Genomic DNA, 27142 nt, shown 5'->3' with positions numbered 1-27142 from the left:
TATATAACACGAAGTTCATATTTCCTGGTATTGCTAATTTTGTCTTTCTACTTCAAACCGATCAAAATAACACATACAGAAACCACAGAAAGCGTATTCTATCACAGGAGAAAAGGAACAAATGAGGAAAGAGCAGTAAAAAAAATACAACCTGATATTAATCGCTCGTCAACAGGTACAATTGCTCTCCCACGAACATAACCTGCTTGGGCAAACCGCACACAAACACGTGTTACGTAAAGCACGGTCACGAGGATCCGTGATTCGCGATAGACAAAGCTGTTTGGCTCGGTAACTTGGTCAAGGTCAACCCTTGGAAGGCAGAAAGTCCGGTGACCCTGCGACCTGCACGAAAACCGGTGTCCCGATCCTACGAGCGAGCCAAGCCCTTCTCTCTTCGTCACGTCCCGAGCAGGAGGAACCTCGTCGAACCGGCGTCGAACAGTGCGCCCCTCCGGCCACTCGAACACGCTTCGTAGCCTGGCTTTTATCTTTTCAAAGACCGAAGAGGGAGAGTAACGCAAGAGAGCGAACCAAGGCAAGGAATACGGTTCTTGGTGGGGAGGAGACACTGATCGTGCATGCCACCGACCACAGTTTGAAAGCAACCTCCGTCATGATCGCGTCAGCTGGCTTCTAGTTGCCCCACCTCATCGGAAACAAGCCGTCCGCGCGCGTGTTTGGATTAGCTCGCGGCGGGTATCCGCTCGAGCAGTTTTCCGTCCACTTCTGATCTCCCTGTCCTCGAGCGCGTTCCGGATCACTCGACAGAAATCCTGTTCCGAAAGGATACAGAGATAGGCGCGATCGATACCTTTCTAGAGTCTAAAATCCAACGATCCGTGGTATTTGCCCTGACCTTTGTTCGTATCGCAGCATTAAAGCATCAAGCAGGGTGTGTCTATAAGAAGTTTTCTTTACAAGGAAAGTTTTCAAGTGTTCGATCAATCGAGACAGATGTAACCGACTTCGAAAAAGAGAAAGAGGGGTCGAGGAAGATCCAGATCGATGAAAGTGTGCCTTGCGTACGAGTAACGGTGTGCTGTAAACGATGTGAGGAAGAACTTCGCTCAAGAGAATCGAAGGCGATCGATCGTGGTCGTTGAACAACGCGGCCTTTTGTTCCCTCGGAGGATCGTCTTGGATCAACGAAGATGAGCGGCAGAAGAAGAGTGTTCAGTGCCCTGAATGGGCTAAAGTGTGATCGTGCTATCGTATGGTCGGTGTTTTTGTGGTGTCTAGTATTTCTGCTTGGTAACGTGGAGAGTGCACCGCCCGGAATATGCGCGATGGACGAGTGCAACTGTACCGTCAAGGCACACCGTTGGGTTAACGTCAAGTGTGTCTTCTCCAACGATCAGGTGAATGAAACAAACAAGTACCCTCTTCGTGACTAACCTGCGATGCACGCGATGCAGATATCCTCAACGAAGATACCATCGTCACGATGTTATACGTCCCGATTCACGTTGCGTGTAGATATCTCTGTCGCTGAAATTCATGTTACACGTAGATATCTTTGTCGCTAAAATTCACAACCGCCATGATAACGATGCTGGAAACGTGCGACGCAAATGCGCGTCCGATGACTAACTCTCGGCTTCCAACTTCGCGCTCTGCGCGCTATAACTTATTGTTAGCATCTCCCGTATATACGATCTTTCTTGCGCGATCTAAAAATGGAATCTTTTCGCGGTTCCACGGTCTAGCTAAATAGTACGTTTACTCTTGCTATAGTGTCAAAACTCAAGCAGCGCCTTGTTCTTAAGAACAAAGGTTTCTTTCAAAATATTAGAAACACGTGTACCTCGTACACTTGAACTTCAACCTTAATCAGTTAACTTCTTATCTTTTGACAATATTCGATAGATAGGTTCCGAAGATATTTGTCTTGAGCTTAGAACATTTTCCAAATCTAATTTAAACTCGAATTTAACCGTAGTCTAACTCAAATTTGGCCTAACCTAAACCAAATTCAATATATAACATAACCGCAAACTTAGACCCAACCTCACCTGCACACTCGATGTTGTGATTTACTGTTTTGTAAATGTATGCTACGCCACGTGCAGTAACTCTTGTAACGAACATAACTTTCCAACCGGATGCTTTCTAAACTTAAACTCGGTATTTCTGGATTTTATTCTTTAAAATTAAATCACATACTGTTAGAAAATATGCAAATCGAAAAAACATTTCCCAAATGTCTTACAAACGAAGTTTTAAATCATCCTTCGAATTACCAAATCTCTGCATTTTCCTCCCAAAATAAGTCGATACTGTACTCATAGTACAATTTCTGCCAAACGATTACTATTTCTAATTTAACCGTAAATTATTGAAAATCGTTACTATCCAGCATTTACGACAGTCGATGGCGAAAGTTTCTAGAAAGACAGCGTGGATCGTGCTCCATTGCAGGAATTAGCGTACAAATCATTGGTCCGTGAATATGGCGGGAATCACATAGTAACGTGCACATGGGAAACTCGAAGGCATAACGGTCTGTACAGGCGTCTCCTATGAGCACATTTTAGCGCATTATACATATCCGGAGTCCCACTTGCCGTTCCCGTTGTCAGCCTCGCTTGGCTGGATGCAGTCCAAGCGATCCACCGACCAGCAGTGGCACGGTACTCGTTGCGAGCCAACCAGGCTCGTTCTCTCACCTTCAGCTTCAAGCTGGAACTTCCGCAAGAAACTTGGAATCGAGTTAGAACGGATGCACCGGCTGTTAACCGGATAACAAATTGCTATTGTTGTTGGCCCGCGTTCTGATACGATGAAAACGCGATGTTTTCTATCGGCGATCAAAACCGTCAACTCAAAAATGGAATTACCAGCAAGAAGCAAATGGCTCGCGAGAAGTTTTGAACCGATGCTTCTAGGAAATGGAGATGCTGAACAACGTAGAATTCAATCTTACTGATTAGGTGTTATATGGTGGTTCGCGAAAGTATTTGAACGTTTAGCCATAGAAAACTTTTATGCGCTTTTACAGGATTTTTTGAAACTTCATTAGCACCGTAACGAGGCATGTTTGACAAGACCATATCTGTTAAATTTGAAACCAATTGAGAAATATATATATAGAAATTATAAAATGAATCATATAGGAATTACAGAATCTATGTAGAAATTATAACTCATAGAAGCTACATATCTACAAGTATTCGAATACTTTCGAATGCCACTGTGTATATGTAGTATAACTGTTTCATTTCTCAGATGATCTTATTCTGAAGTTGCCAATGGTACGTATCGAAAGAAGATCGTACTTAGATGGTAATAACGCGTCGCGTAATTGATGGTCTTGATTTCTATGGTTGATAGCCGGGTTAAGTATCGATGCACGCTACGCTTCTTGACTGTGAACTGGGTTCCTTATTATTGCCTATCGTTATTTCGATCTGAGTACCGCACGGAAATGCAAGGATAACCAGTTCTACATAACGTTTGCAATGCAGAAATATATTCATGGTCCGTTAGCGATTTCTTAGATGTAGTTGAATTCATAAACGATGCTAAAACTCCTTACAGTTCTACGTATCGAAGTTCTTCGTTAAAAACTCTTGATACGAGATTGAAATATCGGTATGTTGCTATTTTGTACTTCTGTTATCATCGAAGTATAGTTTCTCTGTGAAGTGGCTGCCGAGTCGACTATGTATAGTATGATTGAAAGTAATTTCTGTCGATCCGACAAACGCCTGACGCGACACTCGTAGGCGTGACACGCATTGCAATGTATACCGGGTGTCTCGAATCAAAGAATAGAGGAACGATCGACGATTAATTTTTTCTTTGTCGCAAGTATCGTAAACCTGGTTCTAGTTCAATGACATCGTTCGTCCGCGATGGCCGCCGATAAAATTTACTTGTTAATCGAATCAGATCCAGCCACGACGTCACTTATCGTTCCAGCGTAGTTAATTCTATTTACAGACCCAGTACGGTTATTTGCGCTAAATGCTCGTCAGGCTTTCTTTAATCGTGGGCTTTCGATTATGATAGTCAGTTGAATGAGATACCAATGGCGTTGCAAGCAACGGTTACATCACGATAGCGTTAAGTCGACAATTGCAATTGCGATTTAGTCCCCGTGGACTCGAATTGTATTCTTCCACGATCAATCGAAATTACTTTATCGTGAAAGAGTCAAAGATAAGATAAATCTATCTTAGGTAACACGTAGGTACCAAACTATTCGTATACATATCTTATTCATCAAATCGTTACGTCAATGCGATCGATAATCGTATTCCTGTTGAATATTAAGCGTCAATCGTCTCGTCAGGATTCTCGATTCTCGTGCGATAGCGAGAAACCGATTGGAACACTTCCTCGACAACGCACGCGGAGTCGAGCACGTCCGTCATTCCCATCTGAACAGTTAAACGCCACGCCGGTTCGAGGAACCTCGTGGCACGAACCTCGTGTTTATACATTCAGAGAGGCACCGAAGCCGAAGGGCAAACCCGTGTAGATCGACGCGATAGGTCCCACGAAATCGTTTGCTGGTGCGTTCGCCTAAACCTAGCGTGGCTTCCGGCGCGCGCAACTTCCGGCCGAAGGGTTAACCAAGCTCTGCAAGTCGGCGGTCGTACGAGGAACGAAGAGAGACCGCCCTGTATAACATGTTGTCGTCGATTCCATCACATTTCTCCGCGTCTGACCGGCGTCATTGTTCTCCCATCAGCCCCGTAAACAGTTTGATCTTCCTACTGGTTCGTAGTTGGATTCGAAAAATCGGTGATTAACCTTATCGCCGACCGTCGGGGAGAGGACGTTGACCGCAAATTGCTGTAGCGCAACGATTCCAGTTATAGAGCATAGGCGTGTGCCATGCCGTGTTGGGTTATGCTGTTCTCCTTGATAAACGGCCAGCGTGTCGCAAATTCAATTGCTGGCCGATATCAATGGCCTGATCAGGACCGGCGTACTCGTCAATTAATAACGAGGTCAACGCGTGCCGCCGATTAATTCCATCCAACTTTCCTGGCTTTCGAACGATACGATACGATAACGATTGTGCACAGTTATGATCGTACAAGCAAGGCAAATAAAGCTGGCGATCGGATAGAACGAGCGTGCAGTCGTGCGAACGATAAAAGCAGCCAGTTACAACGGAAGCGAACGTTCCCCGGTTATAAGCGCGACGCTGCGTATATGTACATGTATATGTATATGTACAATGTATACAGGAGAATAATACAAGAGAATAATACATTCGACCAGTTAGTTCGTCGTCTAATTATCTGATCCAATTATCGTTCGGACGATTTCTGAAAATGGGGCGATCGTGACCTATAGACCGGACCACGGATTTCAACTAAACGATAACAATAACGACAGTTCGTGCGTTCACGAGAGCTGGTCGCACCTCTGCGAGGTCTTTCATACCCGCGCCGTCGATCGTCCAACGCGGTCGTTGGATTAATAAATTGACGGTTCACGGGGTGTCAGAGGGAGAGAGGCAGGTCGCGGTGGGAATTTCATGCGCACAAAACGGACCACGCGATGGCGAGAGAACACCGCGTCGAACCTCGCCTCTGACTGCTGCCCAATCCTTGCTCCGGCTCAATTTATTCACAATAGGCTCTTTCAACGAATTACACTTCGGTCCACGACGAATCTCTGGGTGTTACCGAGCGGCTGACGCGTAATCATGCGGGTGCGTTGTGTGGTGCGATGACGGGGCGCGGAGGGGAAAAATTATGGGTGTCGTTTATCGTCCGGACGGCGCTCACCCCGTACGCGGCCACGTTTTCCCATTTGAAACGGCTACAACCCGTTTCTTTCTCTTTTTTGTGTCTCTTCTCTTTCACAGTGCTCCATTTATCGCTCGGTGAAGACTCGATAAGAGTCAGCCTCCTTCTGGAATTCGTTATCAAACATCGCGGATAATCCAGCGTCGATATTTTTGACTTTCGAGAAGAAACTAGGAGAATATTGAACCTATTACCATAGATAAAGCTTCTTGCAATAAATATCACCCATTATCTATGAAGGGCTGCTGTAACGAGAGACGATAAATCAACGTTCAGACTCTATCGAACGTTAATCAATCTCTTCGTTTCGAAACAATTTCTTAAACAAACGTTCACCCCTTATTTCCTATTCCACGATCGAATACCGCATAGTATTCAAGCGAAGTAACGATCTTCCGTGTCTCGACGTGACTCTGCCCTCATCTTGTGTGCGTCATCGCAATTGAAGCCCACGGAAATCCTTGGCGGAGCTTGACGCTGGATCTAAGCTGGTTAACGCACCAGATAACTTCGATAACCCAATAAACCGCATGGATCGAGATTGCAGCGTACGCAGCGCATTATCAGCCAGGGCGACGATGCGCTCGTGTATCCCCAGCGGGCAGATAAATTATTTTAGGACAGTCCTCGGTACACAATACGTGCACGCGCATCTGGCCCGATTGCGGTTTGCCTGCTTTGTCTGGAGAATTCGCTCGGGGGCGTAGATATAGCCGACATCCTGCTTCGTTCATTCCCGACGATAATTCTCTGTAACACCCCGCGAGCACACTCGAGTTATCGCGATTGGCCACACGTGCGAAGTGGCCCGCTTACTCCATCTCTCTCTCTCTCACTCTCTCTCACTGCTGCTCCTGTTCTTGTCTCTTCGTATGCAATTCGTCGCGTACACGTTTACAAAATCGCGCAAGAATTATTCATGAGGTATGTCGACGTCTAAAACAGTAATGAGAAGATTTGGAAGATTTTTAATTGATTATAGTTTGAAGTGTCCTTTAATCTTCGGCTTCAGATTTAATACAAATAGTACTATAATTCATATGATTTTTTATATGTTTTATTCCTCACAAGAATACATGATTTATAGAATAGTATGTTTCATATAACGAGATATAGATTACTGCTTTACAATTCCAAGGAAAGATTCAATAATTGCTGAGATCATTTGTCGATCGTTGAAACACGCGATCTTGTCGAGATCTAAACGTGGCGTCGTGAAAGGAAATGTCGCAATCGAAACGTCACACTAGACATATGCGTGTTGACCGAGTCTCTCGTACCACGGCTAAAGTTCCCCACGTTTAACCAGTCGATTCGTAACAGTTTGTGTAAACAGAAGTTTCTGTAAATTACTCGGTGATACACACCGAAACATTTTCGAATGAACGATGTATCGATAATTTTCAGCTTCTCCAACACAGCCATAAGTTGGAATACTTTGCCAGCTTCTCTATTGTCTCATAAAGCAGATATATCACCATCTTTATATTCTAAACTTTCTTCATAATTTAAGTACGAAGTGCCGACATCATAGCAGGTGTCGCGCAAAATAATGTCACAGTAACTATAACGTATAACCTTCTCCCTTACGTTATTACGTTCATGGCGAGTGCTCATCTACAGCAGGTAACCAGTTTATATTTTAAATATATCTCGTGTCTTAAATACGAAACGTTGGCACGTTCTCAGGTGCTATGGATGGCACTGGCACGTGGCTAGCTCCAGAAGAGACGTTTAAGAAAAGTTGAGGAACACTGATGAGCGCGTTATTACGCTCATCTTTCTTTTTTTCTGAATATTATCTGAGTTACGTATTCTCGGAGGAAACTGGACTAATAACGGGCTTATTGTTTCGAGTTCTCAGCTGCAACCACGATGACCTTGTCAGACCCATGCCGACGTAGGTCGACCGTGTCCGGACCCAAGTTTTTTCTGTGTCTATTCCCGCATTTCCGTCTTAAACGCCGCGTTTCTCAAGTTTTCCACGGAAATAAAAATTCGTTTCGGACTCAGTTTACCAAGGAAATGCGTGAGAATTGCATTTGTATCACTCTGTCTGTCGTGATTTTATCGTACACGATCTCGTCTTACAGCTTCCTTCCGAACGTAACTATTGTTGAAATGCTCGCATAAATCTTATTGCAAAAAATAGCTTAATAGTTTTCGATGTTATCGCGTTAAATGTCTAATTTGAGAGATTATCAGGATTGAAAATTAGTCACAGTTAGACTGAAACGTCGTTGATTCGAAGGCAAAGCTGCTGACAGACGTATTATCCAAGTAGATTTAACTTCGGAACGGTACTCGACGTTTTCGAGTGTCTCAAGTAGTTCACAATCTACGACGTTATTCATGATTTTAGGTGTCGCTTACGAACTACTGCGATACGCTTGTCAGAAGCATCATATAGTTATGTTACACATTTGCTATTAATACAATTAACAGCAAGCAATATACACGAACAATATTCTATTAGAGAGTCGTAAAATTCAAATGATACTTGCTAAATTGCAGAAGAAAAATAATTGTCATTATAAAGTACTTCTATGTAATTAATAATATTCTACTTCAAACTTTCTACATATTCCAAATCGATTTTCTTACTTGTGTCGCTCTTCTAGCAAATCGACGATATTAACCCATAAAGGATCAGCGATTTTATTAAGCATTTCATTTGTAATTTTGTTTCAATTAATTCATAAAAAATAATTCTACTTTAAAGTATTATCTATATTTCTCCAAAAGTTATCATTAGAAAATCACGATGCATTCGAGAACTTATGGCAACAAAGAGACGCTGTTGTGTCAATCCATCGAAGAGGAGCAGTTAGGTCCGTAGTGAAGGCTGGATGCTCGAACAATTAATCGAATTATGCGTGGACGAGAGGACGCGCCATATAATGGCGGGGGATCCGCGTATCTCTCAGTTTCGTGTGCCGGGCGACCCCACACGGATAGGGGAAAAGTAATTTCGTGCGCGGGTAGAAGGAGCGGCGGCGCATACACCATCATTCCACGAATTAACTTCCGGCATTCCTATGACGAGCACGGCGCTGCAAGCTCCGCGAAATTCATGGGACGCGATATCGCGGGGGTGCACACTTTGGCGCCCCTAGCTGCACCACACGCGTGTACAAGCGTAATGCAGTGGTTTTGCGGCTCCGCTCTTGCGGTCTGTCCGCTAACGATGTTATGAAATAATACCGCTGTGGATAGAATTTAAAATCTTCCCACTTCTGGTTTTCCAAATCTGACTAATTGCATTTCGAGTACTTTGGATTATTTTCTTTCTTTTCTATTTTAGCACTTGAAAAACAAGCGCCATGCATAGGCTCACAAAGTGAAACAGAAAAGATTACGAAGCATCTGAAAACTTGTAAATACTATTTGTGAATATATTTCTTGTTTTACACCTAATATTTTGAAATTGTATTAGCACTGCAATGAGATCTAACTATAGTAATTATATCGGTAAAATTTGAAATGAATTTGGAAATGTATATAGAAATTACGAGGATTAGCAACGAAGAATCGTTGAAAGATTTAGATAAAACTTTTTCTTGCGAAGAAGAAATAGCTGAGGCTCGTTTAAGTTGCTAGGATTTTTGAAAGAATTTGATAAACGCAAAAACGTCATATAATTTCTACGACGAAAGCACGCGGCGTCGAGCACACGAAGAGAGTTGCTTGCAAGTTGATCCATCGATCGGACATTGAACCTCGACTACCTGGCGTCTCGTGTTCACGAGTCTCTCGTTTCGTACGTACATCGTCTCGCAACAAGATTCGAAGTGAACAAGAGGCAGAAGCGCGCTAGCCGATCCGATCTACAGGCATCATTATCGGTTAACACCTTCGAATCATCTTCGAAAACCTATCTCGTATTCCGTGTAATTCCAAAGGCTTACACAACGTTAGCGTGGTTTCGTTAAACGAGTAGGCTGACTCGAGTACGTCAGGTTTGAAACGGAAGTTGCTCGACACACTTTGCGGTAGATTCTTTCTTCCAAGTAAAAGTCACGTTGTTTGTGTCGCCTTGTAGACTTTTTATCTCCTACATTTCGATGGAATTCGTTGCTCCATTTTGATTACATAGATTTATTACGAATCTTTTTCTTCTTCTCTTTTCTTTTTATGTTTAACCTAGAAGGCATCGTGCTTGATTTGAGAAAACGAAACGAGAGAGAGAAGAAGGCATGTGACGAATTTTATAGATGTTTTATACATCTATTAAAAGGGTACATCGACTTAACCTTCCTTAATTGTTCATTCTTTGTATTCATTTTTGTATTTCACAATGAATACGTCAGCCTATCACAGGGAAATATTTATATATTGTTAAACAATATGTTGTGTTTAATAATTATAAATTATATCTTCTTTCATATAATTAGTTTTCACATATTCATATTGCTTCCATACAAAAATTGCTTCTGTGGTATAGATTAAAGTCATTATATCCCTCAAATAAACCATACCAATTGGAATTTGTAAATCGTAGGGATAACAGTTTTGGCAGTATATATTAAAAATGTATATTGATAATTGGCGAAATAAAGATCAGATCTCGACTTTCACAAAATGCATTTCATACTTGTGAAATATTCCGCACCAATAGGTATTATTTGTAAACGAGCGAAGCTTAATGAATTGGAAAAACATTGGCTGTAACAATTTCACGGATGATGCTACCGATTCGATGCATGGAACGTGAAAATCGCGTGATTCTCGCTCGAACAATTTTTATCATTTTTTCCCCTTGCTGTTCTCCTACATTTCCATTTGATAAATATTAAATCATGGAGCGTACATCTACATATAATACAGTTACGAGGATTAAATTTCCAAAGACATTCAGAGAGCGATTAACAAATAATGCAAGGTACGCGTCATGTTCTCAGCAGCAACGCGTTAAACGATGGAAACTAAAAGACCTCATTAGTGTCGCGCCATTTTACGAATTCAGCAGAGATTAATAACCTCGGGAAGTACGCGGTGGGAATTTTAAAATTGTTTTCGAAGTTTAAACCTCGTAACTGGTTTCCAAGAGCTAACCAGCCTCGAGAGTTTCGTGCGATGGTGAATTTTCCTCACCGTACGATACCGTGTTTCATTTTTTAAATATGCTTCAATGATTGCGATGACTCTCCCTTCCTGCGTCTACTGGAATTTTAAATTCGCCGTAGCTTCCGGGAACAGTAACCAGACCCCTTTTGCGGTTTCGTCGAGCGTTCGCTCGGTTGCAACTGTGTCAAGTAACGATCCTCCAACGCGACTTCGAGCACTTCACAAAGAGAAACTTTCGACATCTCGACGAAGGATTTACCGAGAAGTCGAACACTCGAACGCCGACTTCTTCGTTGTTGCTTCCACGACCGTGCAATTGCCAGAAGATCCTTTTCTGTTTCCTAGTTATTTTCACTCTCCTGTTCTGCCTTCCTTATCAACCTCGCTGATACTTTGCTTTTCTCTTTTCCACTCTTTTCTGTTCTACGTCACCTGAATCCTTCTCTTGCAATGTTTTTTGTTAGCTTCTTTCTCTCTCTTTACTTCTCTTTATGTTTCGTACTGCAATTCTAGTTCTTCCCATTCTTCGTCAACCTTTTCTATTTGCCTTCCTTCTTCTACCTCCTCCGTAGAATACAAACCTAATTTTCTTTTATACGCTGCTTCGAAAAGACGTTTATCGACTTCGATATACTGCTCGACGTTTTAAAATTTTCTTTCCTAAATAACATTTTCTAAATTGAGAAAGGCGTAGTCTGTCGTAAAGATGATAAAACACGTGTATAAGGAAAAACTTCGATATTGTGATTATTCGCCTCATGTTTTAAATCATTCAGATAACGTTGTTATTTTTGTTATTAAGAACCGTGTATTTCAGTGTAAATGTTAAGACACGTGAAATGCGTGGCTTCGTCAGACGAAAAAACACGTAGGAGAACAAAGTTCTCTTAAAGTGTCGTTATGGTGCGTGATAAGACGAGAAGAATGCGTTTCACCGGAAGTAGGCTTATAAGGTATATAGTTGCGGATTTTTATGCAAATTTATATTATCCTGAATATAACTAAAGAAAGGGAACGTATGGAACGTCCTTAAAGGGAAAGTAAATATTAAAATGAGCACTACACTTTGGACGTTTTATATATCGTTTACATATTATGTGTATTCCATGAATTTTTCTACGTCATATATTTGTTATAAATGCATAAACATCTATTATTTATTTATAACCATTTTGTTCTCCGAATTTTATATTCCGATATCATCTTTTTCCATTGATAAACCATTCCACTGATGAATCATTGAAGAAGAATTGCTTAGAGTTCACACTTAAGGGACACTGTCCTCTGTCTCGTGATATATATATACTGAATATGATCAAGATGAAAACAGTCGACCAAATTATGGATATTACTTAGTAAATAGTATCATCGATTGCTATTGTTAACTTCCTCAACGAAGACACCTGCAACACGTCGGGTAGAGTTAGCCGAATTTCGAATAACTCGATTACGATTGTCTCAGGCTGAATTACAACTACAAAACACTGACTATCCTCGACGAGAAGAGAGGGTCTGTTACTAGATCTGTTCCTAGGTTTCTTCAATTAGCCTCTGTACTCGCCGCCAAGTTCGCCACCGAGCGGAAACTTTCGAAAGTTTCATTGTTCTTAAAGCGACTCGACGTCTCTGTTCCCGATCCTATTGTCATCGCAGATCAACTCGAATTTCCATCATAAGAGAAACAACGTACGGCTAACAAGTTTTTTTAACGATGGAAACCCTTAAAAAAGTACGGTCCGCAAGTAATAAACTTGCGGCGTAAAACACGACAAGCATATTACCGCTTATCGTCGTTTCACGTTAGAACAGTTTGTGATAAAAGCCAAACCTGATTTAGGTCTCAATTATCCCCTCGGTGAAAACTTGTATTTTCAAATTCAGTTTCATGCGATACACCGTCTTTGTGATCTTATCATTTGGTAGAGTATTTTTAAAAATACAGTCTGAATTTCAACATAGTCGAAAACCACGTAACACAAGCTCCACATCTGTCGAATTTAACACCATTTCCACGCACGTAAATTGAAAAAGGAATAAAGAAAAAAAGAAGCAAGGGGAAAGACACAAGTACTGTTCACGTAACTCAGGCGGATTTAGCATTCAAGAACGAGCGTACAGTACCTTCTGTTCCTGTGAACGAGAAAAAATTGATTCGTACTGTCAGTTGCTGTCCGTGGCTCGTACATAAAATCAAGCTACGAAGCGTTAGTTCTCGCTGGGCTGGAAGCGCACGTTATAATCCACGGGAACGCCATTGTCGGTCGTTCTTCAATTTCGATTCAGCCGGCGGATCGCCGATAGTTCGTGACTAGACACCTTAAAATGCCAGCCAGTTGCGGCGGCGCTTTGCTCTCCGGCATTCGCGACACGCTCCTCGATACTGCTTAATTATTTATCTTCTCGATCGAGTATTTCTTCAACCGTATAATTTGGGGGTCGACGGTACTTCGAAACGCGGCTCGAAGTGCTTCGAACGCCTTCTGCTGGAAGCTCGATTCGAACTGGGCGTATTCTCGTAGTACAGATGCCTCGACGACGTTGCCAACAAACGTTCGCGTTTCCGACATAATTTCTCTCTCGTAATTTATACCGTCGCGCTCACCTTTCTTGCTTGCATCCGTAAATTTCTACGGAGATTGTAAATTTCCGCCCTTGCTTTCTCGCACGATGAAATCTTTTACGGCAAAGAATCGCGGCATATCCGCGTGCTTCCATTTTTCCACGGTCTAGAATGGTTTTAACGATCAAAAGCTTCGTTTCGACGAAGTCGCGGTTGTCTTTCAACAACGCGGCTTTAATTCACTTCTGCTTTAATTTATCTCCGCAATTTATGAGACTTTGTTTAACGCCGTATACACGTTCCTATCTATCCGCGGTGGCCTATTTTTCCATGGCAAATAACGCCGGTTACGAGCTCCGAGCAAAGTCTGCTTAATCGCAAATTTAATTGATGGTTCGTTTGTTTCCCCGTTTACGTTCGCTGTGGATTTCGTCGTGATCTCGCGAGCACACCGTGCATTCGCCACCGTCTTAAATCGTTTATTTACCCTCAGGCAGCGAGCCACCCTTGTATAGTTTCAACTCGCACAGATTCCTTCCTCGCCTCCTCAGGGGCCAAGATCTTGGGAGACTCTGACTTCTCTTTCGTTTGTTTACCTTCTCCTCAGTCATCGCTTCTGGCGGCTAGTTCTCGTACGCAGCTCCTCCTTAACCTCCCCTTAAACGACGACATTGCGTTGTCGCGTCTATAGCTATCGCTTCACGACAGAAACCTTCGAAACGCGAAAACCCTACGGGTTAAGGGTAACATCATCCCTTTTGTCGCTTATGACCCGACTAAATTCGATTATTTCGCTAAGATTTCCTCACCACTGCTCTTCATTCCCCTATTGAAACTGTACACCGTATACTAGGCATCCTTTTAAGAATTTTTTTTTTTTTCAAACACAGCGTACTGACGTTGTATGCTTCTCTAGTCTATTGATAACGTACTGACAAATTTTCGACTTTTTCTTAGTTATATTGCACGGTATGTAGTTGTGTAAAGGTATGTTAATGGGAAGTAAGTTTTGAGGCAATTAAGGCAATTTGGTAGTCTATTTAACATTAACATTTCATAGACAGATTGTGTCGTCGATGATCCTCTGCATTTTTTGTTTTTGAACTTTTCACCTAGGTTGTGTGAAAAATATGTTTATCTATCAAGATAAACAAGTCTGTCCCATAGCTTGTTAAATGTTTTTAATATTCTCTTGAACTTCGTGAAAAATAATTCTCATCTAATGATAAAGTAAGAATCTGCCATCGTCTTCAAAATTTGATATTATCCTCCTCTTGCACGAAGCAATTTAACGTTCTAGAATCCATACCGAAGACGCCACAATTAATTGAACGATGTAGAGACGATTACAGCGGCGGAGTTTAAGAGCCGTTCATAATTCGACCGCTCCTCTTTGTGTTGGCAACTAGGTGCAGAAATAGCCGACGTTATCCCTGTTCCATCTTTTGAGTCAGCGTGCGAAATGGCACGAATTTTAAGAGCGGTCTTAGTCATTCATCGAGCGTAGAGAAATGCACGGGTGTCCTCGTGTATCTCTCGACTTACGCAGGGAACTGTTAGGAAGAGTTTTCCCTTCTTTTGGTGGCCCCGTTCTTCTCTTTATTTCGGAGAACGTCCCAGCTGTTCTCGTGCGATGCACCGGGCCTGACGTCACCGATGCACCCGTGAAGACACTCCGAGTCAACCATCATACATTACGGGGAATCGTGTTTATAAACTTCCAACTTTCTTTGGCTTCTTTCCTCGAGTAGAAGTGATGAAATTTTAATGACATACACGGAATAATGGCGTGGACATTAGAATTCAGCAACAGAATAGATTTTAGTATTCTTAGCGGAACGTAATTGAGAAGATCTTTAAAAAAAGGAAGGACCTATAGGTGTTATTGGTAGTCTTGTTGATATTACTACAGGTCTCTATCGTCGATTGTGATTTTAAGTATTTGCATTTAATCGTACATTTTAATTCTTAAAAGTATCGCCCCTTTGATTCCATAATTAATTAAGTCGTAAATTTATTGAATTTTTTATAGTGATAACGTGACAAACGTTATTTTATGAAAAATAACAATGGACTAATTATAATCATCAGCAGAGTGTATTTTTTAGTCAAATAGTTGAGTTATTGCGGAATTTTTAATTATTTGGCAAATAGGAAAAGAACAAAGTTCTCTAACAGCTATTATAATTGCAAGATGCAAACATGGTTAACATTTTCCAATGCTATTCCGTTTTATTAACAAACTGAAGAACTTCCTTTTTAATAAACTCGTGATAGTTCGTTTATTTTGTTTAGGTAATTTTTTTCAAGATTCTACCAACATTGAAAATTCGAATTTGAAACTTTAGCGTCTTCGGAGAGTTTCATAATCAATTTAGAATTTTATTTCATTACTTTTGAGAGTAGATGATAGCATGAAATCATCATAATGCGGTAACATCGAGGATTCCAGGGCATCCAAGGGAGATGAAATGGATAAAACGAATCACGATAAAACGGTTTACACGAGTAGTGGCTTGCGGTGCACACGGTGCTTATAATGTGAAGATTGCAGTAATAAGCGAAACAGAAGGTAATTCGACGGTTCCGTTTCGAGTTCATTTCTTAATGGAGTGACGGGTCAGGAGTGGTCAGCAGGAAGTAATTGCAGTCGCATCGCCGCACCCTGTCCTCGATCATTTCTCGTCACGCGATCGGCTTCATCTTTCACGTAAAGTGTAATGTCAGTATGATTTCATGCAGGTTCGTTCACTTGATCTGAATTTCTTCCGCTTTGCATTTCGCTTTTCATGAAAGAAAATCAAACACAACCGCGATACTTCCCTGGAGCCTAAAGTCTTGCAATCAGATTCTTGATACTCTAAACAAGATTTTTGCGTGACATATTTTCTTAGATTTCATTTCTCTCGGAAGATCGTCAATCCTTTGAATGGTATTGCGTTCTTCATAATGAACGTAATTAAAAGACATTTATATGCTGTTATGTTTAAACATACGTGTTGAAATATTTATCAAGAATAATACTTAGCTTCGATTTAAGACAACTCCTTATACGAATAAAATTATAACGCTTCTATATCACAGGAAAAATTACAAGTAGAATAAAAGAAGTCACGACAGTCCATTTCAAACACATCTATAAAGTTTCTTAATATAAAGGCACGAGATAAAAATCGAAATCGCAGGAGAAGCGACAGTAAAACAATTCAACTTCTTCGAAACTATCTTTTTACCAACATCAAAACTACTCCATTATATGAAGACCCAACTACTTAATTCTGATACACATTTGTCTTAATCCATCCACAAACTTCCTCTATTTATTTAAATATGTATTTCTCACTCAAACACCATGTCCGCGAGTTTCCACGAAGTAGAAGTAGCGTCCCACTACTTCATAGTAACACGCGTACTCCTCTAATCAGGCTTCACAATCGAGAAACAAGTTTCGAGTAGTAATTTCAAGCGACTTCCAGACACACTAGCCGCATTGTTCTCGCGGCAGATTCTCTGACACCGTTCCCATTCCTTCGCTTGTTTCGCGTCCCGGTTCGCCCGGTCTAATTAACATTCGCGTGGGCGTTAATCCGCGCAACGAGCGTGTCGACGCGCGACAACTTGTTTCTACAAGATGTCTGATCGACGCGAGCCTTTTCCACCTGACCTCCGCCGATGCACGAGTTCAAGGTGAGCCTCGCACGATGGAAAATTATGACGGAGAATTGCAATAGATATCGACGACGCGACGAGAAAAACAGATGGCGGATTTGTGTTACAACGATTTAACCGTGTCGCAAGAGACGAGATCGCGAGCGTGTGGATTAAAAGCAGAGACAGAGGAGCGACTATGTGAATCATCGGTTCACTGGTGAACGCATGGAACATGGTAGCTGCGATCCTTCCAGTTGCTGTCTCAGAACCGAGGAAACCTCGGGATACTTGTTGCGACACTTTGCGGTTTCGATGTTATGCGTCAGGATAATTGTAGAATTTAAATGGGAAACGATGTAGAGGCTAGAATAATTTATTTTAACCTTCAAGATTCTCTTTAATTTCTAGGATAATTTATTTTCATTTTCAGGCATTTTTATAAGTTTGAGAAAGTAAAAGACGATCTTTTTAGAGGAAAAGAATGTGAATTTTATGCTGAAGGCGGACGTAAATCTTAAATGTAAAATGCTACGATAATTTACGTATAGCTTTTAAAGTTAGGTACTGGAAAGTAGAGTTTAAAGTCGTAGATATCTTATTTATACTATACTTTTGCTTCTTTATTCTAAATATTAACAATGATTTCTTAAGTTGAATCAGGATAAGAGGAAAGTAATATTTTTAATGTACGAGTAGGAAGTGAAACATCGAAGTTTAAGTCTTCGTTAAAATGTTTTAAAGCAGCATTTTGACGTGGTTTTCCACAAAGAAAGGCCGAAGCCTAGGGCTCGATGAGAATTTTTAGTGCAACCAGATGGCCGCGTGATTTACCAGATCCGTGACAGAACAACAATTATTTAATTATCTCCTGCACGGGCTTTCCATGGAAGAATATCGTATTTCTTTCCGGTAGGCCACGAAACGCATTACAATGAATCAAGACGTCGCTAGGAGAAATCACTTGGGCTGCTTACTCTCCAATGGATGTTGTGATATCTCGCGAACCAAAATATCCTCAGATAACGAATTTAGCTGCGCCACGAAGGTAAAAGGGGCAGGCCTTCCTCCGAAACTCGCAGAGAAACGAAATGCGAGGATACGTACCGAGAATAGCGCGACGAGAAAGATAAACAAATTGTCGGAAATTCCGATCCGAAAAAGAGGAAGTTCCACCATGAAAGTAGCAGAAATCGCATAATCTTCGAATGAAACCTCGATCAATCGAATGTGCAATTTTGTTCCACAGATTTTCATGATCTTTCAGTAAATTCACAATTAACTCATATATACTCAATCAGAATTATCTATCAAACATAAGTAAGTTTGAAACTTTAATATTTCAAATTTCTATATAAATCTCGAAATAGACATGTCCAATGGATAAAAACATATTATCACTAGAAAATAAAAATTTGCTAAAAGAAATATTGAAATGTGTTACAGCTATCTACACTAGGAGTAACCGTGCCGAAGTCGACATTTTTCTTGGCGTTAGATCTCACCACAGGTTGACGATCGTTAGAATTTTTTCTCGAGTTTTTTACTATAGGCAGAACGCAAGATACGAGGGTATTAAGGGATTACAGGAATCGTCTGCCGGAGGCTTAGCCGGTGAACTGACGCGACACCTCGATTTTCTCGTTCGAGGCTTACTAAATACCGACGCGAAGACTCCTCGAAAACAGCTTTGCTTTCCAACAGGTACAATGAATCCTCCTAACGTTCACAGTAGTAGGTTTTGGTCTTTTGTGAGACGAACTGAACCGTCCCATTCTTTATAAATTCCGGTAGTCTGCCTCTCTTTGTCAGTCGAAAAAATGGGCTTCTACGTGTTTGTCTGATTCAACGTCACCCCTTACTTCAGACCCGATTTCAGCGTTATCGTTCCGTCGATAGACACTATACTGTTTCGTCGACGCGTTGCATTGGGGCTGCCACCGTGTTTTCTCATGTAAATTTCAAGTTCTGCCGCGGCGTACATCGTGTTCAAACGTCGGTCCAAAAGGGATTTCCTAGAGTCGACGATTGCGCGGTCCAAGCGACGTGAGAAAGCGTTCCGAAACCTTTTCCAAACTGTTACCAGATAGCTTTCTACCCCTTTTATAGTCTCTCCGTCTATTTCCTTTTTTTCTTCTTTTGCAAAGATAAACTCTACAACGATTGGAACATAAATCACGGACGTTGCACACGTACGGGAAATCCGAGGAAAAATGAGATACAGCCAAGCCGACGTATTCCATTTTTCCGGCCATTTGGAAACATTAGGAAAAACATCCTTTTGTTTGTATCCTATTTTGAGTTTGTATACCATGAATTTTTCTTGCACGACTTGTTACGAGTAGTAAGATTGACGACAGATATTTGTTTTTTTCTATTGCCTTTTTCCACGTTCATGCTTTCGAGGAAATCGATGTTCCCTGGCGGTAATTGCTCGTATGCGCGACTCGTTCGGTACACAATTCAAAGAGAAGTGGGGAAACAGCGGAATTATTGCTTAGCATGGCGTTCGAACATTTCATTAAACTGGCGCGCTGACAAACGTGCAGATAGCGGGGAACAGTCAGGAAGCCGACGTCAGCGGAAGTACTTTTAAAGGTAACTCGTCGTGGGCCAACAATTTCGCTCCCCACCGTCTCTCTCTTTCTCTTTCGCTGAGAACGTGATTAGTATGTCACCGAAAACGCAAGCTTCGCGTGCATGTCTGCGTGCTTAATGATGGCGAACAAGCTAATTCAATCAACGTTCACCGGTCTCGTCGCTATCATCCAGTCGATTCATTTTCGTTTATGCTCGCAATTCGAAGAAACAAATTTACATGCGTCTCGATGAACGCACGAAGCTACTATGAAATACACTTTTTGACGATAAAGTCACTTGAAACGTGCCTCGTGGACGAGCAATTAGAGAACGAGGAGGAAACAATTGGTTCGTTCCGTTGTTTAACAAGGAACCAGGGGCAATTCGATTTCTTGCGCTGTACGAGCACATTCGAATTTCCAGACCGGTTCTTGCGTTTCATTTCATCATCGTTGGTTCAAAGGGAGCAGAACGTTGTTAGCAAACCTTTTCGACACGTAAATGGCAATCCACAAAACGGCACATCGATCGTCGCCATTTCGTTATATAATACAAATCTGATTATGGAAAAAAGATGGGTACAAAGAGATACGCAACCTTGCACGCATAACCAATGATGTAGATATTCCTAGTAATCGTACGTGTTACAGTCGCGTGATTCATTTTTCACGCGGACTCGACCCGCAGAACCATTTCCGTCTCATTATCGATTCACCTCCCGCTCGACGAACCAAGAACTCGTTCACGCTACGTCTAACATCGATATAATATTTCCGAGGACTTCAAACATGTTGTATCGGATACAATTGCATAGCATTTTCTGTTCTGAAAAGTTTGATACGACATATGATTTTTACCTTTGACAAAATGACATTTTGAAAATGACGCGATATCCATTTGGCTGACAGAATGAAAAATATACCTTAATTATAGGTAATTGAATTTCATACACAGAAAACGAATAGTATTGAAAATTTCAAAAGAGAAGGGTAAGAGCGTTTAATTAATAATCGCGACATTAATTCGTCAGTGATTCCAGGTCGTCGAGTTTCTCCTGTTCTCTCTTGTATTTTTTCTTCCTTTTTCCTTCCATAGTTGCTACGACCAGTTAGCCTGGTAATTCAGTCTGATAGAAATTCACTTGTTGATTTTAAAACGCGACAGGGCTAAAGGACTTCCGTTTCATTATGGAGATTTTTAACTATCTAATTATTATTCATCGCCGCCCGAGTCGTAACACGTAAATTATTCCGAGAAATTATTCCCGGGGGTCTATTAAAATCCCTCTGCCCAACTCCCTCAGCCATTCGTCGCCTCTCTTTTTATCGTTACGAAATTACGAAAGCAGAATCCCAACGAGAAGATGATATTTACAATTACATAAATTTTATGACGGTTGAAATTGAACTCTTCTGTTCCCATTGCGTGGAAACCTTGACCATCTGTAGTGCCAATAAAAATGGAAATATTCTCAATCTCGCTTTGACATAGCTAATTATAGGTCATCTGAATTTCACTGCTAGCTTTTCGCAAATACCGATCATTCACCGCTCGATAAATTCTCAATTTTCCTCGCGCGTATGAAATGAGAACGAAGAGAATGAATTTTGAAAGACGTATGAAATGAGACGTTTCGAAGTGCAACTACCTTTACTCACAGAGCTCTCTATACGTACAGTCCACTCGCAGGTTGTGTGTATATTTATCAGATATGCATCATCAGTCAGCTCTCGACTACGATTCACGGTAAAAGATGATTTATATCCAGGATACACCTACCTACGATAACTCACGTCATTCACCCGCATTGTAACCCAAGTCCCACCTCTCTCGACTCAGGTATACATTTTCCAAACAACCCTTATAATATTGAGGATTTATAATATTAAGTCCCTAACATCCTTTACAACCTTTCGAAACTGGCACAAAGATTAAAATACCTCTCTGCACCGTTAACGCGTCAACCAACAGGATCGACACACTATAATAACCAATTTTATTTCCCTTTTCTGTTGTTAGGACGTGGAGTTACTGGAGGGAACCATTCCATCGGATGCGATGGAGGTGGAGGTCTCTCATTGCAGGGAGTTGAGGATCCAATCGGGTGCTTTCGCGGATGGCGCGCCTTTAAAACGAGTCCACGTGTCGGGGATCTATAGTCTGGTGGCTAAGAGGCAAGCCTTTCAGAATCTGAGCGCCCCGAATACGCATCTCGAAGTGTCCGAGTGCAACAGCGTGATCCTAGAGAGCCACGCGTTCAGGAATTCGCGAGGGACGCTCAGCGTTTCGATATCGAGATGTAGGAACGTTGGAATCAGACCGAATGCCTTCTCCAGGCTGCTCTGGATCACGATTAGGGAGGTGCCCACTCTGGAGCTGTCCAGCAACGCGTTCAAACTCGAAGCTTCTCAACACGGCAGACATGGACCAGCGACCAAGGTCAAGTCTACACTGATCAAATTCTTACATTAAAAAGTAGAAAGGTGACGACATTCTTTAGAATTCACTTTGGGATTTGTGATCATTTATACGACTTTCTTCCGAGATAAATTCGTGGAAGTGATTATACGTTTTTTGAAAGATCAAATATTATTTATGTTTCTGGGCGATGAAATTGAAAATTTATAAAAATGGAGTCAATCAATTTGGCTTCTGTGATGCTCTTATATATTTAGGATTCCGTCATTTTTTATCCGACAAAATTTTCATGGTGAATTTTGTGTCGTTTAATTTTAATTTTGATTTTAATTTGACGTTATACTAACAAAATGTGATATTGCCTTTTTACCTATGTTGAATATCTGAATTGAAAATCTTAATAGAAGTTCTGGTACACGTCAACAAATAACAAGAATTATGCATTATAAAATAATAGAATTCAAACTTCTCCGACACAGTTCATTTTAATGGCTCTTATATTTCTCATTCGTTTCGACGTAACATAAATCCATCGCGATAAACGGAATACATACGCGAAATACGTTTGGCTAGAAATTGGCGATATTCCAACAGGCTTGCCGCAACAGTTTTCGACGAATTCGCTATAATCTCGATTTCTAATTCGGCTAGTGCAGATTATGTTCCAAACCGTGAGAATCATGGAGTTGCCGACAGCGGTATTCCCATCGGCGGTTGCAGAGGTTCGGATGGATGATATCTGGACAAAGGTGATCCGCAAGAATGCCTTCTGCGCGATGACGATTTTCAGTGTGACCATCAGCAACGCGACGATCTTAGAGATCGAGACCGGAGCGTTCAGCGACAGAGCGTTAATCCAAAGCCTAGAGTTCGTCGACGTCAGATTGAAGAGCATAGAGAGGGGAGCCTTCCGGGCTGGCCACGACAACCTCACGATACAATATTCAAGGTAGATCCGCTCGTTTCCCTTTGTCTCGCTTACTGTTTGATTAGGCGTGTTTGTATTCTTCCTCGCGATTGTTAAGCCGTTACAGTTAACGAACGCTCAAATTTTCCCAACGTTAGAAACGTAAAAATAATGTATCATCGCAATGTCGTTAAATTTTCTTTTTTTGGTAGTGAAAACGTAACGTAATTATGTGTTACGCCATTATATCGTAATATAATTTCCTCCACCTTGAATATTTATCCCATTCGGTAATGTCTCGTGTTTGCCTTGTTTCAAAGTTGACAAGCAAAATTAATTACGCCATAATTTAGTGGAGAGATTAATATCTGTAACTCGAAGCGAGATAATTCCATTTTCCATTCGTGAAAACACGCGAACGTAGTTAAAAACTTTACGTTGAAACTTCTGGAGATAAAGTTTCTGTAATGTGCAAAGTTCAAGACAAAGTTTCCTCTCGCGTTTGCAGGTTGTCCGAAGTAGAGACCGGCGCCATCGACATATCCGCTGCCACGGTCAGCTTCAACAATAACGAGTTCTTAAACCTGCACCAAGGCGCGATCGTTCTGCACCAGTGGAATCACATAGCCATCGACTACAATCTCTTCATCGATCTGGAAACCGACGCGATCATGGCAGAGGTGGACGCGACATCAGCGCCCAACTTCGAGTTCTCCTTTACGGGGAATCACATAGAGAAGGCGAGACCTGGTTCCTTGAAATTCGCGGCGATCTCGCAACGAGTGAATTCTGCCAGAGTCGGTAATAATTACTTCAAGGAGAAGTGCAGATGTGGCCTGGACAGTTGGACACGCGAAGTGACGGGGAAGAACAGCTCTGTATCCTGGATGATGGATTCGAGCTTCTGCGTAGTTGACCAGCTTCTCGACAAGTGCTTCAATCTGCCACAGGGCTACATGTCCATGAGCAATTTTACAAAAATTATCTGTGGTCCTGGCAGTCATATCGTCTGTGAGAAGCCATCTGCTAAGCCAGAGCCAAGCGTCAGTCCACCAAGCGTTGGTCCACACGTGTATCCAAGGCACAAGGGTTACTTTGACGTAGAGATGAGCGACTCTGAGCAATTGCAACGCGAGAAGAGGATTATCGTAGTGATCTGTGTGGTAGCTGTATTCATCGTGCTGGTGGTCATCTTAGCTTCCGGAATTCTGTATATGCGCCGTAGCGGCGTGTGCCCAAAGTTAACGTCCGGTCATCTGATAAACTTTGCCAGCTGGTTGTCACCCAGCAGTGGAATGACCGCTGCCACTTCTGCCAGATCGATATCCAGGTTAAGTGTGCACGAATACGCGGGACTTCAGCCGGAGACAAGAATTCTGGAGGTTGAGACTCAAGCAGAGCCGGCGGAGGAAGACGAAGAAGATGCCGAAGGATTGTATCCTTATACCGAGAACAAAGCGACGCAAACGTTACCCGAGGAGTTAACGGAGGAGTACCTGAGGGATCTCAGAGAACGACTGAACGATCCTGACAACTACAATCAGGCAAGGGACATGATAGAACACCTGTACGATCTGATTAAAGTGGAAGAGAGCTGCAACAATAACAACGACAGACAACCATCGGGCAGGGAGGAGAACACGTACGATGTGATTCAGCCGAGACAAAGGAGACTCAGAGGTGCAGCAAAACCTTCCGTTAGTGTCGGTACTAAAGCACCGTCTTTGGAGAAATTATTGCCCAGTGGAATACAACCTAGACCACCTCTGACGGAATACACGGAGCCACGAGATCAGAGGCCTAACGAACAGAATCACTTGTACGCCGAACTACCTGGTGACGAGACGGTTCCCAGTACCAGTAGACTGTCTCAACCTATCCTGGCGACTTTGGCTGGAAGAGCGCCGCAACCATTGCCGCCAGACGTCGTAAACGACCATCTAATCAATGATCACTCGAACCAAGCATTCGGTAGCTCGAAGACTGAAAACCACAGGCCTCCAGACAGTCCTAAGTTCGAAGCTCCTAGAAATCAGGGCAGACCCATGAGTTTTTTAAAGGCTCTCGGCGAAAGTATTCTCGGCGGATCGAAAACCGGCAACAACAAAAGGCCCAATTCTCTGCTCTGTGAATACGCTGAACCGTCCGATGCGACTGCCCATCTATACTCGGAACTACCCGAACCTCAAACGTCGACTCCAGCGAGCAAGATGGCCAACAGACCGCTACCCACCAAACCCGACCAAGATTCCGTGAACATGGCGAGGGCATAACGAACGCCCATCGTCGATTGTCTGTGATAAGTGCGCGAGAGTGGCAAGACTACTACGAAGTGAATCGTGCTCTCTCGTTCTTTTTTTTTCCTAATAATCGTTCGTCGAACAACGATGATTTTCGTGCCTGGTGACCGAACGTGTTAGTAGAGTTTCGTCGAAGAGGAACAGTGCCAGATATGTAAGAATCGAACACTTTTTATGATTTTTATGATACTAGTTTAAGAAGCTTTTGTATAAAAAAAAGAAAGAAAGAAAAATAGGGAAATTCATAGAAAGGATGAACATTGTTCGGTTTCGTTGTAACTTTTCTTTTGTTTGTATGAAAGAAATAGTTAATTGGACGAGCGATGAAAGACGAGTTTTATTTAACGACTGGCCCCGAGACGCGAATGTATCATAGATTTATATATATATAATATATATATATATTTGCTTCGTCAGGTATTATTAAAAAAAGTATTCCACATTCCTCCTCTGTCTTTCATTCGACCCGGTACGGCCAATTACGCTCTCCTCTTCGATCCGCCTTCCACGAGTTCGTGGAATTATGTAGCTGGATGCGATATCCAGTTCCGATAATTTCCAAGTTTCAGTTCTCTCGAGACTTCCGCCATACTCTTAATCGTTCCATCAGAAATTAATTTTAGACATAACGTGACGGCACTGGATAATCTGTGAGAACTATAATCGTTATGGACAACTCCCTTGAAATATTCTTCCTGGACTTGTCAAAACCATAAAAGAAACTATACGTGTAAAGTAGCTGGAAACTTCTAAGAAATTTCATTTTGCCTGTGACGAAGCCATGACCATGAACCTGGTCGCTGTTGCACGTTCGCAACTTTGTCTTTCCCACGAGGAAATCTTGTAGCTACGAACCGTACAGTTGTCTTGCATCCACCGAGTTTATAAGTCGTTTTTCCCATAGGAAACCTTTGCAATTACGAACCTCGCAAATGTCTTACGCCTGTAAAGTTCCTTGCTACATTTTCCCTTTGGGCTAATCCCGCAGTTGTGGGTTGCAACACTATTTTCCCTTCACCGATTTTATCACGGAATATTTCGCAACTTCCATAACCAGATTCTTCGAAAACTCTCGTAACCGCGACACATTCACATGACCTAGAAATCCACTTTTCCACTTCTTCCATACCTCACAAAAATATAAGAGCCCTATAGGTATATATCTATAGCATATACTCTTACTTCTCACTTCGGAGATATAAGGATTATCTCTTTCACTGTTCTAAGCCTAAAGAAAAACTTGCTTAATTCCCAAAATTTCGTACTACGTTACGTTATCTCGAAAAGCTTTATAATTCCAGCATCGTTCAAGACTCTCGCGTCCCAGCGTTTCTCTTGCTCGAGAACGCGGGTTTTGGGTTCAGGGGTCGACACGGATATTTTTTTCTCATTCTACACGGCACAGTGGTGCTCGAGTCGTACGAAACATCGTCTGGTCGTTTCGTTCACAGTAGCGAGACGACCGAAGAAAACAGTCGTTTCGACGGCCACCGAAGACCCCGAAAAAGATATTCTTAATCTCTTTCGTTCTCTCTGGGCGTAGTCGGTGTGTATATCCGCGGCGAGACCAAACTATTCCACAAAGAATGTAAGAGGAGCAAATAGAGAAGGCGGCTAGCTGGGGAGGGCTGCGATGCAGCTGTTGATGTTCAAACGGCTGTTGCCTCTCTCTCCTTGGCTCTTTCACCCTGTTCCTCCCTTTTTCCCTGTCTACTTCTTTCTTTCTTTCTTTCTTTCCTTCTTCCTCTGATCCTTACTGAAAACCAGAAAAGTTTCAGCGAAAGAGAAAAAGAGCGCGGTGACACGGGGAGAAGTCTGCGAGTCTAGCCGAGAAAAATATCGACCACCGCTGAAATGTTAAGGTAAGTAGCAGGAAAATTAATTTATACGA

At 42.0% G+C, this 27142-nt stretch overlaps 2 protein-coding genes across 10 annotated transcripts in view; one reads left to right on the top strand and one right to left on the bottom strand.

Annotated features, from left to right (window-relative positions):
* The window catches only part of hiw (MYC binding protein highwire), a 264809-nt gene that overhangs the window by 13331 nt on the left and 224336 nt on the right, over positions 1-27142 (bottom strand). The window lies entirely within an intron of this gene.
* On the top strand, positions 587-27052 carry LOC138186364 (uncharacterized). Of its 3 annotated transcripts, none has more exons than XR_011174867.1 (5): positions 587-1361; positions 21646-22065; positions 22701-22993; positions 23460-25405; positions 27030-27052. XR_011174867.1 is itself a non-coding variant. In XM_069126194.1 (4 exons), the coding sequence occupies exons 1-4, from the start codon at positions 1155-1157 to the stop codon at positions 25222-25224; spliced, it is 2685 nt and encodes an 894-aa protein (XP_068982295.1). In that variant the 5' UTR covers positions 587-1154; the 3' UTR covers positions 25225-25690. The 3 variants fall into 3 exon arrangements, 1 of the variants encoding a protein (XP_068982295.1); XR_011174868.1 differs by having other exon boundaries at positions 27024-27044; XM_069126194.1 differs by lacking the exon at positions 27030-27052 and having other exon boundaries at positions 23460-25690.

This window comes from Bombus flavifrons, chromosome 1 (genome assembly GCF_040668555.2).
Source record: "Bombus flavifrons isolate JBK064 chromosome 1, iyBomFlav1_principal, whole genome shotgun sequence".
In the NCBI taxonomy this organism is placed as follows: Eukaryota; Metazoa; Arthropoda; class Insecta; order Hymenoptera; family Apidae; genus Bombus; species Bombus flavifrons.
The sequence above is the reverse complement of the archived record's forward strand: the minus strand, read 5'-3'. Positions and strand labels throughout refer to the sequence as shown.

Coding starts and splice junctions, on each gene's coding strand:
- LOC138186364 (XM_069126194.1), top strand. CDS start 1,155: ATGAGCGGCAGAAGAAGAGTGTTCAGTGCCCTGAATGGGCTAAAGTGT. Junction 1,362..21,645: donor GTGTCTTCTCCAACGATCAG/GTGAATGAAACA, acceptor TTCTGTTGTTAG/GACGTGGAGTTACTGGAGGG. Junction 22,066..22,700: donor GACATGGACCAGCGACCAAG/GTCAAGTCTACA, acceptor CGGCTAGTGCAG/ATTATGTTCCAAACCGTGAG.